The sequence below is a fragment of the Phalacrocorax carbo genome, chromosome 4 (genome assembly GCF_963921805.1).
Source record: "Phalacrocorax carbo chromosome 4, bPhaCar2.1, whole genome shotgun sequence".
NCBI classification, from domain to species: domain Eukaryota; kingdom Metazoa; phylum Chordata; class Aves; order Suliformes; family Phalacrocoracidae; genus Phalacrocorax; species Phalacrocorax carbo.
The window spans coordinates 66,935,754-66,949,327 of record NC_087516.1 but is presented as its reverse complement, the minus strand read 5'-3'; the positions used below and the strand labels follow the sequence as shown (position 1 = coordinate 66,949,327).

The 13,574-nt window shown below is 38.0% G+C and overlaps 1 protein-coding gene across 2 annotated transcripts in view; it reads right to left on the bottom strand.

Moving 5' to 3' along the window:
• ARHGAP10 (Rho GTPase activating protein 10) overlaps positions 1 to 13,574 on the bottom strand; it is a 156,390-nt gene that overhangs the window by 88,628 nt on the left and 54,188 nt on the right. Inside the window, exons 4-7 of one of the 2 annotated variants that reach the window (XM_064450310.1) lie at positions 7,899 to 7,970; positions 4,506 to 4,607; positions 1,184 to 1,294; positions 363 to 467 (exon numbers count right to left, since the gene is read on the bottom strand). In XM_064450310.1, the coding sequence (XP_064306380.1) occupies positions 363 to 467; positions 1,184 to 1,294; positions 4,506 to 4,607; positions 7,899 to 7,970 (390 nt within the window). The remainder of the gene's footprint in view (positions 1 to 362; positions 468 to 1,183; positions 1,295 to 4,505; positions 4,608 to 7,898; positions 7,971 to 13,574) is intronic. The other variant, XM_064450311.1, reaches the window with a different exon arrangement.

Genomic DNA, 13,574 nt, shown 5'->3' with positions numbered 1-13,574 from the left:
CTGGGTTCTCCAGTATTGCATACATTTTAATAGACTACATTCAGTTTTAAACTCTTTTATGATAATCTTTGTGTTACATCTCTATAAAAAAATGGAAAAAGGAGTGGGGGCCTTTCACCTAGTGTTTGGTTTTTTTTAGAGAAGTATTAGAAATGACAAAACTAAGAACTCACTGGAATTAGCAATGATTTGTTCAGCGATGTGGTTCGTTAGCCAGGAGGTGGCATTATATCCCCAAAGTTCACTAGCAATGTACGAACATCAAGGAAAGTACTGGCAATACAGACACTGTATATACAGCAATCTAAGCGTGCAGTTTTATTTTAAAAATTAGAAAAGCAGAGATATAAGTCTCAACTTACATTTTGTATATTTATCTGCAGGGCCATTTTGTAATGATTGAAGTCTTTAGCAAGTTCATAACCCTGATGATAGAAAGTGAACAAACCCTGAAAAAATGAAAGCACCTGAAAAACAAGAGAGGAGTTGGAATTAAAACCTCCATTTACCAGCTGTTCTCTTGTGGTTTCATAAAGTTGCATTTATTTTTACTACAAAGCTAATGCACATTTCAGAAAATTTTAGAATAAGCTCTTCTCAGAGATTTACGTAAGTCTGGTCAGTACAGGTATGATTTTTGCTGAAATTCAGTGGAACCCCTTGATATCTGCACAGATTCAGTTGCAATTAAAATCAAACACATCAGACTACCTGAGATAATGAGCTTTTAGCCAGCAGTACCCTCTTAATTACTTTATATCTGTATTTCTTCACTAACAAGCCTTTAAACACAACCTTCACATTGAAAACAAAATTCCTTACATCAGTCAGGGATAACAGTTCAGTGGTTAAAAAATAAAGTCTGACCCCAACATCATCATCTTGAATATTCTCACACCATAAATCAAGGTTTTGCAGTACAGCACAAGGTTTCAACCATTTTCTGAAAATCAACATCGAAGGACCCAAAGCAACTGTAATTGCTGCAGTAAGCTTTGAGATGCCTGATTAAGCGTATCTGTACTAGGAATCTGCACAGAATTTAAAGCGCTCTTCATACATCTGTGAAGTCGCACAACTGCACACATTTTCCCAGAAAACTGAGCTCCTTGGCTTTTGTCCAATTGCATTCCTTCTCTGTCCCTGATGAATGACAGCGTAGTCTGAATTCACTGGTACTTACAGGTTCCACACACTCAAATTTCTTCCGCTCCTGTATCTCTTGCAACTTGCATACATACTCGAGGGACAGCTCATAGAAGTGTTTTCTGTTCTGATCCACTTGATTATCTGCCTGCGCACAGAATACAGCTTATGAAGTTTCAAAGACATTTTGCAGACAGCTTCAGAATGACACATGTATAACATACAAGTGGCAAGCGATAAGATAATTTTCTCCAGACTGGGATTTATTACTTTGCAACACAGCTCATTCATTTACTTTTCAATGGCAACAACGATTCCCTTCTACTAGATAATGCACATTGTTTTGAATCATGAGGTAAAATTTTCAGAAACATTCCAATAACACCTCTTCAAGCTTCTTTTCTATGGAATCCAAGCCATGTACATCAGAGCAGGTACTTGTGCACTGCTTTAATAGCACTGACAAGGTGCCTGCCCAAACAGAGAGAGGGGGCTAGCAGCATCTTCCATTAGATAAGGGGGAAATCTCTCCAGTCAAACTTAGGAAGAAAATGCTGCTGTTGAAAACCACATCACTGGTACTGTAAGCTTTACTCTGTAACTGACATAACTGCTGTAAATAACCAGAATGCTAGCATACCCATCCCACATCTGGGCTCACTCTGACTGGCAAGAAAAGCAATTTTAAAAAGTTCACTTATTAGTAAGACACTTCACAAGTTCCCACAGAACCTTAAATATTTAAAAATGCAGCCTTATTAGCTGCAGCTGGTTTTTACCTCAGCTTTAATGAAATGCGAACATCATACTGATGGTGAACAGTTATATTTTAGCTGCCATTCACTTGTACACAAGTATTTAACTTTCTAGCATATATGTACTATTTCATTAAATTATTATTTAAGGTACATGTGTCCTCACTTAACTATAAAACTTCAAGAACTGGGTAATGGAAACCTTTATTAAAATACATTAAAGGCAGGCTATAAAGGGATTCTGTGATTAACGCTTAGTCTTTGCCCATGTGATAATACACTGAATTACAAAAGGGAACGGAGAAAGGGTTAGGTGAGAGGACCAGACTTACTACCATACGCTCTCTCTTAAATACTGAGACTGTATCCTTCGGGCAGAACAGTGATTGCTATGCTTTAAGAGGATAAGTCAAATTAGCTTTAAGAGAGTTTTGCCTTAAGACACCCTTTGCTTTGCTACTCTGTGCTAGAAATTTGTCAGCAGCTAAAGGGGCATAACAATAAATGCCATTAAAAACGTAATGCACATCAGTAAGAAAACACATTTCAAAAAGCCAAGCCATTTCAATGCATCCTAATAAACCACGCAACATATGAATTGCTCGAGTTGTCAGCAAAGCTTCTAACGATATATACATGCACTGAAGGGTAGCCACAGAAAAAGGCTATGAAATGGGTCTACTAGGATATCTGGCTAAATCAACAGTAAGACTGCCCTATATATACACCAAAGCTCACATAAGCCTGCTTCTATCTCTTTGGTTTTCACTTGTTTATTCTTTTGGTTGTGTCCCTCCCCTCCCCCAAGAATACAAAACCCAACACATCGATTTTATTAATTTCTCTCAATCCCCTGTAAATAAATTGGCATGAGCCTCCCCATGCACCCAGCAAGTTCACTCAATGTTGCGTTGTACTTTGTGTACTGCTGCAGAAATACAAAAGACACACACTGTGCCTCCGTGGAATTTCAGGCATAACCCTCCACTAAGAGAGTCAAAGGCTATGCTAATATAAGACACACTCCACAACATGGCATGCTTTTCATGAATTTTTGTCAAATTTATACCTGCAACCTTTATTTACTCCAGTCAGGAACCGACACAACTAGCTCCTGTGCAATTATATGCCTCTCTTTTCTAAGCTTATGCAAGAAAGTTTTCCTATTTAGCACTCTGACAACATGCTGCAAATCCTTTTTTTTAATTGCTTATACAGTTATACTCCAAAATTAAATGCAAAAATAAAAGAGCTTGACTGAAGAATTTCAGAACTTTTGTTCATGAAACTGAAGGACAATCAAAAATTTATTTGCTCATTCTAGTCTTCAACACATGCTTTAAAACTTCAGATTATATTTGATACAGCTTCAAAATCCTCTTGCAGGCATTTTGTGTTTCTCCATTGAGGTTAGCTATCATTTCAGACCTTGAAATATGGTTTTCAGTATCATCAAGTCAGAAATCATAACTAATACTTTTCCATTTTTTCTGCATCAAGTTCTTCGGCAGCTGGTCAATTTGGTAAAAGTACAGGTCCCAGCACATGAGCAAAGCCCGTTAAATTCACTGGGACGACTCAACTCCCCAAAAGACACTTGTATATGCATATGAAGGCCTATGTTGCAAATACAGTATGGAGAAGTAGCATCCTAGTGAAACCTGAGAACAATCTGAGTCCCCAAGTTCCTAGCTAACCTGCCAGTTACACTAACCATTTTTTGTGAAAGATGGCAAAGACAGTTTGGGGTGGGGTGAAGAGCAGGGAGAAGAGTTATCTCTGAGGAAAACATTAAGTGTTTAATGATACAAGGATTTAATATACTAAGCATGAATAATTCTTACATAATTACGTTTCTCTGAAAAAAAAAAAGTCCTTCTGGCTACAGCAAGTCTCTGCAAGATTTCTCTGCTATCTTCTCACGTACTATTTGCTGTTGCTCCAGAAATAAAAGCTATTACAAGTGAGGATGATGATAATAAACCCACAGGGACAGAAGGAATGCCAGGCAAAACAGAACTGTTTTTAAGTTATAAAATGTCAACAAACTTTTTTTTAGCATTACTTGAAAACAAAACCAAACAAAAAAGCCAAACAAACAAACCAAAAATGCCAACAGATCTTCAAGTCTTCAAAACATGAAAAGGAAAAAAAAAAAAAAAAAACCAAAAACAAAAAACCCAAAACACGCCACACAAACCACTTCCTTCAGGAATAGAGGCTTTGCTGTATTTTGCATTAAGCATTAACACAGGACATCCAGTTAATACATACAGTGCAATGCAAATTACACACGTCGTAAAGTCTCATAAGAAATTTAGAGTTTTTCACAATATACTTGCACTTTGCTATTCCCTTAACTATATAAAAATTTAACATGATGTTCAGTACTTCATATATATGTCAAGTAAAGCCCTCGATTCAGAAAACAGTAAGGGTACACCACTAAGTTCAGCAAATACTGATTTTCTCACCCAGCTTTCCAGTTGACAGAAAGTTTCCTTTTACTGTTATGAATGCTGGTTTTGCATTTGCATTAAATATATTTCCCTACTCAAAAGCCTGTAGCTTACATAAAAAAAAAAAAGAGACAGACAACAATACCTCTTGTAACTGTAACTCTTTCTTCTTAGCTGATAAATTCAAATGCTTTTCTAACAAACTGTAGTTCTTCTCTGTCTCTTTATCAAACTTCTTCTTTTCCTCCTAGACATAGAAACAAAGTAATATTCATTTACATATAAAAATGTAAGAAAAGCCCCCTTTCTTCTTTTAAAATTCTACTTAATCAGAAACAAAGAGACCAAACTATCATAGCCCCAGTAAATAAGAGAAAATATGTTTCCAACTCTTTTTTTAAACTAATTTAAAGGCTAACTTGAATGAAATCCCATTGAATCATTACAGTGAAGTTTATCACATAAAATAATTTCTCATTATTTTCAGGGATCATCTACACCATCTTGCTTTAAAAACTTCAAAGGAAATATCAGTTTCACAGAACACTCTTTTTTTCAATAATTGAGTGGGGGAAAGTGTAAGAACGTCATTTGAGGAAGCGCCAACAGTTTCACAGTTCAAAACCCAAAGCACATACAGCTCCATATTCCTCAGGTTTTCTTGATTTTAAAGGCGTACAAAGACCTCTGTGCTGACTTCTTGCTTCTACCAGATTGTAGTAGCACCCGTGGAAGGGGGAAAAAAAAAACCCACCTTTTGAAATCAGAAAAATCTCCATAAAACATTAAATCATGCAAGCAAAAGACAATTTCTCACAGACACACATGAATATCATTTGCACATACAAATCCATTCCTTGGACTATGAAAAGCAATGTATTGGAAATGGGACAGCCATTAAATGTTTCTAGGAAATCTGCGTTCTTGGATCTAATTTAGTAGAAGACATCAGAAAACAGTAGAAAACAGTAGTAGAAAACAGTAGAAAACAACCCTTTCACTTCCTCAATTCTAGTTTCTTAACTCAGTGTGTTACAACAGAAATCAGTAGCATAATCACCATTGAAAATAACCTAAAATAAGTAAAATCAAATCTTAAATTACATATTCAAGAACTGACAGACTTACTCATCAGAAGGAAAGCAGTTCAGTTAAAATATTTTTCCATCATCTGTCACTTTGGAATTTCATTCAAATGTATTCTACCCAACATACTGGTTATACTCTACAGACATATTTTCTCATTTTTTCCTCTTAGCCTTTCATTTTTAGTAAGTAATACCATATATAAGTGATACGCATTTTTGTTTTCTGAATGATTAGATTCTGAAGATGGCATTCTATTACAGGGAATCTAAGCTGTTTAGGATTTTGCTTCCCACCAAGGAATTTTACCAAAAAGGCTAGGATTTTTCTCTAAGAATTTCCTTTAAAAAAAGCAGCCACAGTATTCCTCACTAACTAAGAAAGATGAAGATATGCATATGGTATTAGTGTGACTAGAGATAAAATATTAGCATATGGGAAATTAGGAAGAAGGGGTGGGTAATCTTTGCGTTTATATTAGCAAAATTTCAACTGATCTGGTCAACATTTGAGTGCTGCCCAAAAAAGAAAGAGCTACAGACTTCTAAATAGGCAAAGCCAGAAACTTTACACATGTAATTTGAGATTACAGCAACAACATCTTTTACTAAGGGGCAATTCAATAAGGGTCACGGCTTCCAGCACTATGGAACTAAATGTCTCTTCTTTTTGTTCTTAAGCCTAACTCAGACCATTTCATCAGCAGGGGATGTAAGATACAGCAAAATCTGAGGCAGCAGATTCAACTTTTATTTTGTAATGTCAGAGTGTAAATTCTTCCTAAAGCAAACACTACACAGTGTTCCAGATATATTTCACTACCAGATGCCATAACTTAGTTTTCAGAGCTAAGCAGTATTATATTTCCAGTGTCAGTACTTTGATTATATTGAATAAACATTCAGTTAAAAATATTCAGAGTTAAATATTTTTAGAGGATTTTAACATTACACAATTATGCAAGACTGTTCTATTTAAGGTCACTGAGAATTCTGTCCAAAAAAAAAATGGGTAAATCACAAGTAAAAGCTTCAACTTCACAGAAACAGTATGCAGGAAGACACAAGGGAAGAAACATCCATCCAAACAAAATGCAAGATGTAGACTGTGTGAATGCAACTTGTTATGTCAGAAACATTGTGGACAGAATTCTGACTAGTAAATGAGTGAAGATCATGAGATAATTTAAAGCATTAGGAGCTCTCACGCCAAAAATGGCAATGTTCTTCAACACCAAAAATACTGATGAAATAATCCATTCATTACAGCTGCTTCTATGACAATAGGTTACATTTAGAACAAATTCTTTTTCCTTATAAGACTCCCTATATTACAGACCAAGTTTTTATTGTACGTAGGTTAGGATGTCAGATGTACTTCTCAGAAGTCCATAAAATTACACAAAGCTCATTGTACTACTGAACTGTAATGATTTATGTTCAATAGATCATTTTTCATTCATGAACACTGAAATCATATTCAGAACATGTTAATCATTCCTGCTAAAGTCAAAATGCATAGTGCTCTCATAACTGAAACATTACCTTAGCTATTAAATGTCACTGCTGATGAAGTCATGAAATCATAAAATAAAACATCTGCAGAGTGGTAGTTTAAAAATCTATTAGTTGTGTTTTGCAATAGAAAACTGTGTGGGGTTTTGGGGGTTCTTTTGTTTGGTTGGGTTTTGTTGGGGTTGGGCTTTTCTGTTTCAGTTCTGGATTTTGGTTGGTTGGGGTTTTTTTGTTGTTGGTTGGGGTTTTTGGGTTTTTTGTTGTTTGTTTTTTTTTTTTAATAACCATTTCCATTTCTCCCTGGAAGAAGGAAGGTAGACAGGTACAAAGAGGTAAGACCTGTCCTTGTTACTTTCATCCAAAGCTAGTCTGCATTTAATACACGAAGTTTACTGTGCCTTCCTGTTTAAATATACACAACACAAATGCTTTAAAAAAAATATGCAAACAAACTTTTAATGAGATCCTGTCTTTAGCCTCTTCATCTCTATTTTCTTCCAGTCATACAGAGGCAATGAGTTATTTAAAACAGAAAGTAAAACAAAGGCAATTTTCACTTCACAGGTTAAAAGTGTAGGGCTGAACTCCTTTGGGTAGTTAATATTTTTCAGCCTTTGATTGTGCAACTGCAAGCAAATACAAAGCAGAACAGGGTTACCCATTAGGAAGGAGGGCTGGCTGTTAGCAGGATTGCTCCTATTCCAGACACATGAGATAAGGGAGGGGGAGGAGAGAAAGGAAGGGAAAGGACACATTCTTCCCTTCTTGAAACATACTTTCCATTTGCTTCTGAAGCAAGTTCTCAAAGTAGGAAAAAAAAAGTGTGAATACATGAAATATAAACAACAGTATCTCTCTGCCAAATATATGTCATTACTGCAAGGCAATCCAAGTAGAGAAATTAAACAAACTTATCATAAAGGCAATGAGGGACAAACCTTTACAGCTCCTAGCTGCTCTTTCCTAAATCTTTCCAAAGGTTTGATCAGAGTTTCAGTAACACTGAGTGCCTAAAGAAAAAAAAGCATGGGTTAGGTTTCTGTAGCCAGACTTACAAGTCACTTTAGCATCAGCAATAAAAAGAAGCAAGCAAGCTCTGGGGTAAAATGAATGAGAAGCATGCAAGTTAGAAAACTTAAGTCCTAACTCAAAAAAGTCATATCTCTGAGTTCATTCAAGCTTCCAAAATTTCTATCCTTTATTTCAATCCACTGTCAGGAAAATTAAATGTAAAACAAATGCAGAAATTTACAGGCTGCAGCCAAACTGCAACTGCTTTACTTGTGCCAGTCTTGCAGATCAGTCTGAAAGTCTCAATGGCTGAATATCAGCATGAGACACACGACAAATTATTTTCATTTGGTGACACAAAAATTTCTGCAACAAGAAGCACTATGAACAGCTGCAGAAAGGACTGAGTAGCAAATAATAAGCTTTTAACACACAGCTAAAGCCATTAGGCATTGAGAGAGAGATATCTCCAAATATTTACATTTAATTACATTAAGAAAATATTAAGTTAGACTAAGTTGTAAAACCAAGAGATGTAAAGTTAAGAAACAAGAGGTTTAGTTGACTGGATGAGCAGCCACTCGTGCCCTTATGGTAAACAGCCGCATAGCCATACTAGAGAGAAATAAAAAGGATGCAATATGCCGTTATAAGACAAAACACTGTAGCTTATTAGATCTGGCCAGCAAACAGTTTCTAGGTCACATGAAATGTCACCAAAGACGGAGCAGGGTTGGTTTTGGTGCAAACAAAACTTAATATTTAAAAAATGTTTGAAATTTCAGCAAAGGTTGGGACTTCTTGAACACAACAGCAGCACAGAAAAGATGGCAAGAGCATCAGAGGTGTGGGGGAACAGGTGAGATCCTTTTGGTCTCAGTCTTAAGGCAGACCCACAGAGTAAATCCTGCCCGGGACTGGGCTTATCACAGCCTTGGGACTGAGCTGTCAGGAGTCCAGGCAGAGCTCCCTGGAAGCCCACCTTAGATACAACAGAAGGCTTTCCCTCTCTTCTCCTCCCCCCCTCCCAAAAAAAAAAAAAAGTTTGTTACAGAACCATGAAAAGTTTCAGATAAAACATTGCAGGCTTGAAACAGCTTTCTGGAACACTTCTGAAACGCTCTTATCATAAAACCCAAGAGGGATGTATTATTAGAGATCTGGCACAACACAAATCTGAATAGCACTGTCTGCTCCCACCCACCCCCAGAGCCATGCAGGGATTACTGTGGGAGTCATCCTGCCAATTCACTGTAACCAGAGCAACGCGGATTTTTAAACAGCCACAGCAGCATGCTGACCTATGTAGCTAACTGGAAACCCAAATATCTGGCAAGTCTGGGCCAAACTGCATGTTGCACAGTCATCCATACAACAGATAATTCGTAACTTCTGAGCACTTGCTCTCGTGGCCCAGACTTTTTCTTTCTGCATCCATTTACTGATTTTGCCAAGAACACTTAAAGCACCCTTCAGTGTACCCTTGGTGGGAGCAAAAGAAAAAGGAAATCTGACACTTTTGTCTTCCTAAAGTATACAGCAGCACCAGGCTAACCATGACACAGAAGACCCTTGCACGGAGCTGGAGGTGGGGGAAGGAAAACAGAGCAACTTCTGCCACGTCTCCAGCCCAGCTAAGAGATATCGTGAAGTGTTCCTCCCAAAGCTTTGGGAATGCTCTTGGCAGCTGGAGAGCCATTCATTCCCTGAGCTGCCTCTGCTCCTACTGAAAGAGAGTTAGGGCAGTCTCAAACGCCCCAAACAGGAGCTGAACTGTGGTTCTAAGCAGGGTTTAGCCCACCTGGCAGCCTGTGCACGTATATCCTAACTACTCAAGCAGTTACAGGAGTCTCCAGGTCAGTTTTTACGATACTCAGGTTTCTCAAATTTTGTCAGGCTCCCAAAACTTTCATGGAAATTCTTAGGGGCTGAAAGGAAACAGCAATTTGGATTTATAATTGGATCAAGCACCAGAAATAGTTTCTTTGGACACAGCAAAGTGCCTGAGGACTGAAGGATCTCTCCTTGCTGACCACAAGCATTCTCACATGTCAGAGTAGAGAACTGCTCACAGAAGTCACAGAATAGTCCTATAGTGGAAAACTGTAACAAGTTTCAATTGTTTCTGCCAGTTTCCTGTACACTGACAAAGTGAGAGAGAAAGCTATGAGGCCACCACACAGCAAAACTCAGAGGATGACGCTAGCTGCCAGGACTTAAGAGCACCAGATAGTGGAATCATTTAAATAGCATTTAAAGGTAGCGACTGAGCACCTAAATGGTCAGAAGGTTAAAAATAAATATCTAACAACAAAAGTTGCTTATTAGTTGTTTGAACTTTTACACAAAGAAAGTGAAACATAAGATCAACAGGCAGTGTATGTATGCTGAACATGAAGTCCGAGTCAAAGCAAACCATAGCACCTTGATGTAGCAGGAAAAAAAACAAAACAAAACAAAGAAAAACCACCAAAACCAAAAAGCCCCGCATGCAGAAAGGGCTGTGGTTTATAAACCAGCAGGGCTGGCTACAAATCGCTTGGTCTGCTACACTCCTGTGCAGTGTTAACCATGGGAACCACTACAGGAATTTGTTTGAAGCAGAAAATGATCTTTAAATCAAAATGGGATGTTCCCTCAGCAACTGCCAACAGACAGAGATTCCACTGCTGCCAGTGGTATGATATGCCAGTAACTCTTCCATTGAGAGAAAAACAACCCTCCCCTCCTTCCAAAAAAGACATTTCTCATTTTGCGCAACTTAAAATTTTGTTAACAGATGCCTCTTCAGCAGAATTTTGCCTGCCATACAGGTGTTTATGATTTGTCACCCCCTTTGGTTTCTGTCTGGGTTAAACAACAGAGCTCTTGAGTACTTCTTCATGAAGCAGGATTTTGTAGATCTTTAGTCATTCTTATGGAGCTTTGCAACTGGCCCATATATAAAAATATAAGAGGAGTATTTCCTCCTCAATGAAATGAGCATATATGTGAGTTTACATATGTACAAATGGAAACTGTCAACCAAGACATGACTGTTAAATTTAACAGTGAATTACAGAGCTCTTTTTCTGACTGGCAGAAATAAAAACAATTTTCATAATTAAAATATGCTCAATCCTAGATTAAATAGGGAAGCATTTGCACTGTTTTCCAGTACTTAGAATCCAGTGATTGTCATCAGAAGCTACAAAAAGATGTGCACTTATTTACAGAACAAAAACATTACTTACACTGATATTCATCATTAACTCAGTTTATTTATAACTTGGAAACTCAAAATAACACCCTTTTTTTAAAAACATGGATAACAGAAACAGCCAAAAGAAGTAAAATTCTCCCAGTATAAGGAAATGAGCTAAGGATCACTTGAATATATTTGTCATTATCACTTGCACCTTCCTTAAGAAGTAGGACCATATATTAGGCATTTAAATTAGATATTCATTAATAAAATGTACACATTCCTTCTTCCAACTTCTGTCTTAAATTACTTTTCATCCCTCTACTCCTCTAATCCTGGCAGATTATGATGATAGGAATGTACTATTCAAAGGACACCAAAAAAAATCATTTTTTTCCTTTATATCTCTGACCTATCCCAACCTACCTGAAAGGAATAGATATTTAATTTTAAAATCTGGCAGGCAAACTATGGTAAGTCATAAGTTAATCAATTTAAAGAGGTCATGTCTCCGGTAACACTATCTTAACCAGCTTTATCAATGTCAAAGTGTCAAGAATGCTTTAAGAAATGTTTAACCCAATGGACACTCGTGCCTTGGGCAGACAGTCTGAAACTGCTTATGCCATTCCTGTTCTGTTCGCTGCACCTCTGGAGAGGTCAAAGCATTAACTTAACCTGAACTTAAACCTGGCAATAGCAGTAAAAAATCAAATCATCATTGCTATATCATCATCTCAGAAGATCACTGTATCCAACATTTCCAACATCTGAAAGCAAGTTTTCAGCTTTGTCTATACCTCCTAATTTCAGATGCCTTTATAAAACCCCACCTGCTCAGGCAGAGAAGTTGTGCAGAATGGTGATAATCCTGACTTTTACAGCTCCATATTTTTCAAAAGAAAAAAGTAACAGGTTGCAGGTTAAGGGGGCCAAACCAACATTTCCTAGAGCAGCCCACAAAGGTACAAACTAAATCCGTTAGCAAGTGCGTTTACAGCTGCTTGCTACGCCATCAGCAAAGTCGGTAAGGTCCAACAAGTAACTTAACAGCCACTGCCAGTGCACAAGATGACTTCATTTAGCCTGTCACTTCTTCCCTTCTCAGGAAGGTGGGAGTATAACTGTTATGGGAGAAACTGCTACCCCAGACACCACCTCCTATGCCCTGTAACCTGACAGACAGCACCATCCGTCAGCATTCAATGCTTCTCATACTTTCTCACTCTCCTGCAGTAGGCAGGAACAGTCCACTTTCCCATTCACCTTGCAGGAACAACCAGGCTTGTCTTGCAGAGGAGGAAGGCTGCTTCCGTGGGCTGTAAAGGAGTATCAACCTACAAGAGCTGTCCCAGAAGCTCAGTCTAGCCCCTGTGGCTACAAAGGCTACACCAACCTAAATTAATCAAAATTTGTTTTGCTTATTAGACAAAATGCAGTAGTGGCCTCACAGCTGTCATCCTGAAAATGTCCTTAGACCTCAGCCTTTACTGGAAAAAGTGGAAATTACACATTGCTTATCAATAACTCTGGTGGTGAGGTAAACAGGTATGCTGACTCTGCTCCATTCTGAATCTAAGCGTTCTCCCATACACGACAGCTTTACTGAGGAAGAAAAAAAAAAGCCATAAACATACACCTTGCTATAGACTGCACAGCAGCACAGGAGTGCGGAGTTCCCAATTCTCAGCCCAGGAAATGGAATGCAGATTAGATGCCAAACAGAAAAAGAGGGTTTCAAGTTTCCCAGTGTGCCGACTGGAAAGATTTATTTGTAGACAGGGACAGGATTGTTTCACCCGTCAACAAAGCAAAGGGGGAGGTTGCCTGTCAGTAGGGCAGAGCTCATGAAACTGAGCAAGTGTCAATGAAACTAGATCGGGGAAGGAAGTTTTGCCCCACTCAGTGCAACAGAGAAAGCTGAAAGGAAGACATACCTAACAGTGTTTCAAGAACGAAGTAGTTAACACTGCTGCTAAAGAAATTTACTACCTACAGCTGCACTTCTGCTTACAGAGGATATAGCTCTTCTGTGTTTTTCCTAAGAAACTAAAACATTCAGCATAATAAAAAAAGCTGCTTCTGATACCTCCAATGTCTGGGAAAGGGGAATATATAAGATTGGGTTTTCCTCCAAAAAGCTTTCCTGTTTTGCATAGCGATTTGTTACTGAAATTTCTCAAAGAATTAAGATCAATGCCGGCCACCCTGCATTACATAACTTTGCAGATAACAGTTCCGCTGTTGAGGACATCAGATATTACCTGCAAAGCCTGAATCTCTATTCTTTCTTTTCCCATGAGAACATGATTTGCTCTTACAGTTACACAAATGTGCTCCCAGTTAGTTGCACAGCCAACTCTCCTGCCAGTATGCCCTGCAGACAGAGTGGCGTACCTCTCCAACCACTTCTCAGCAC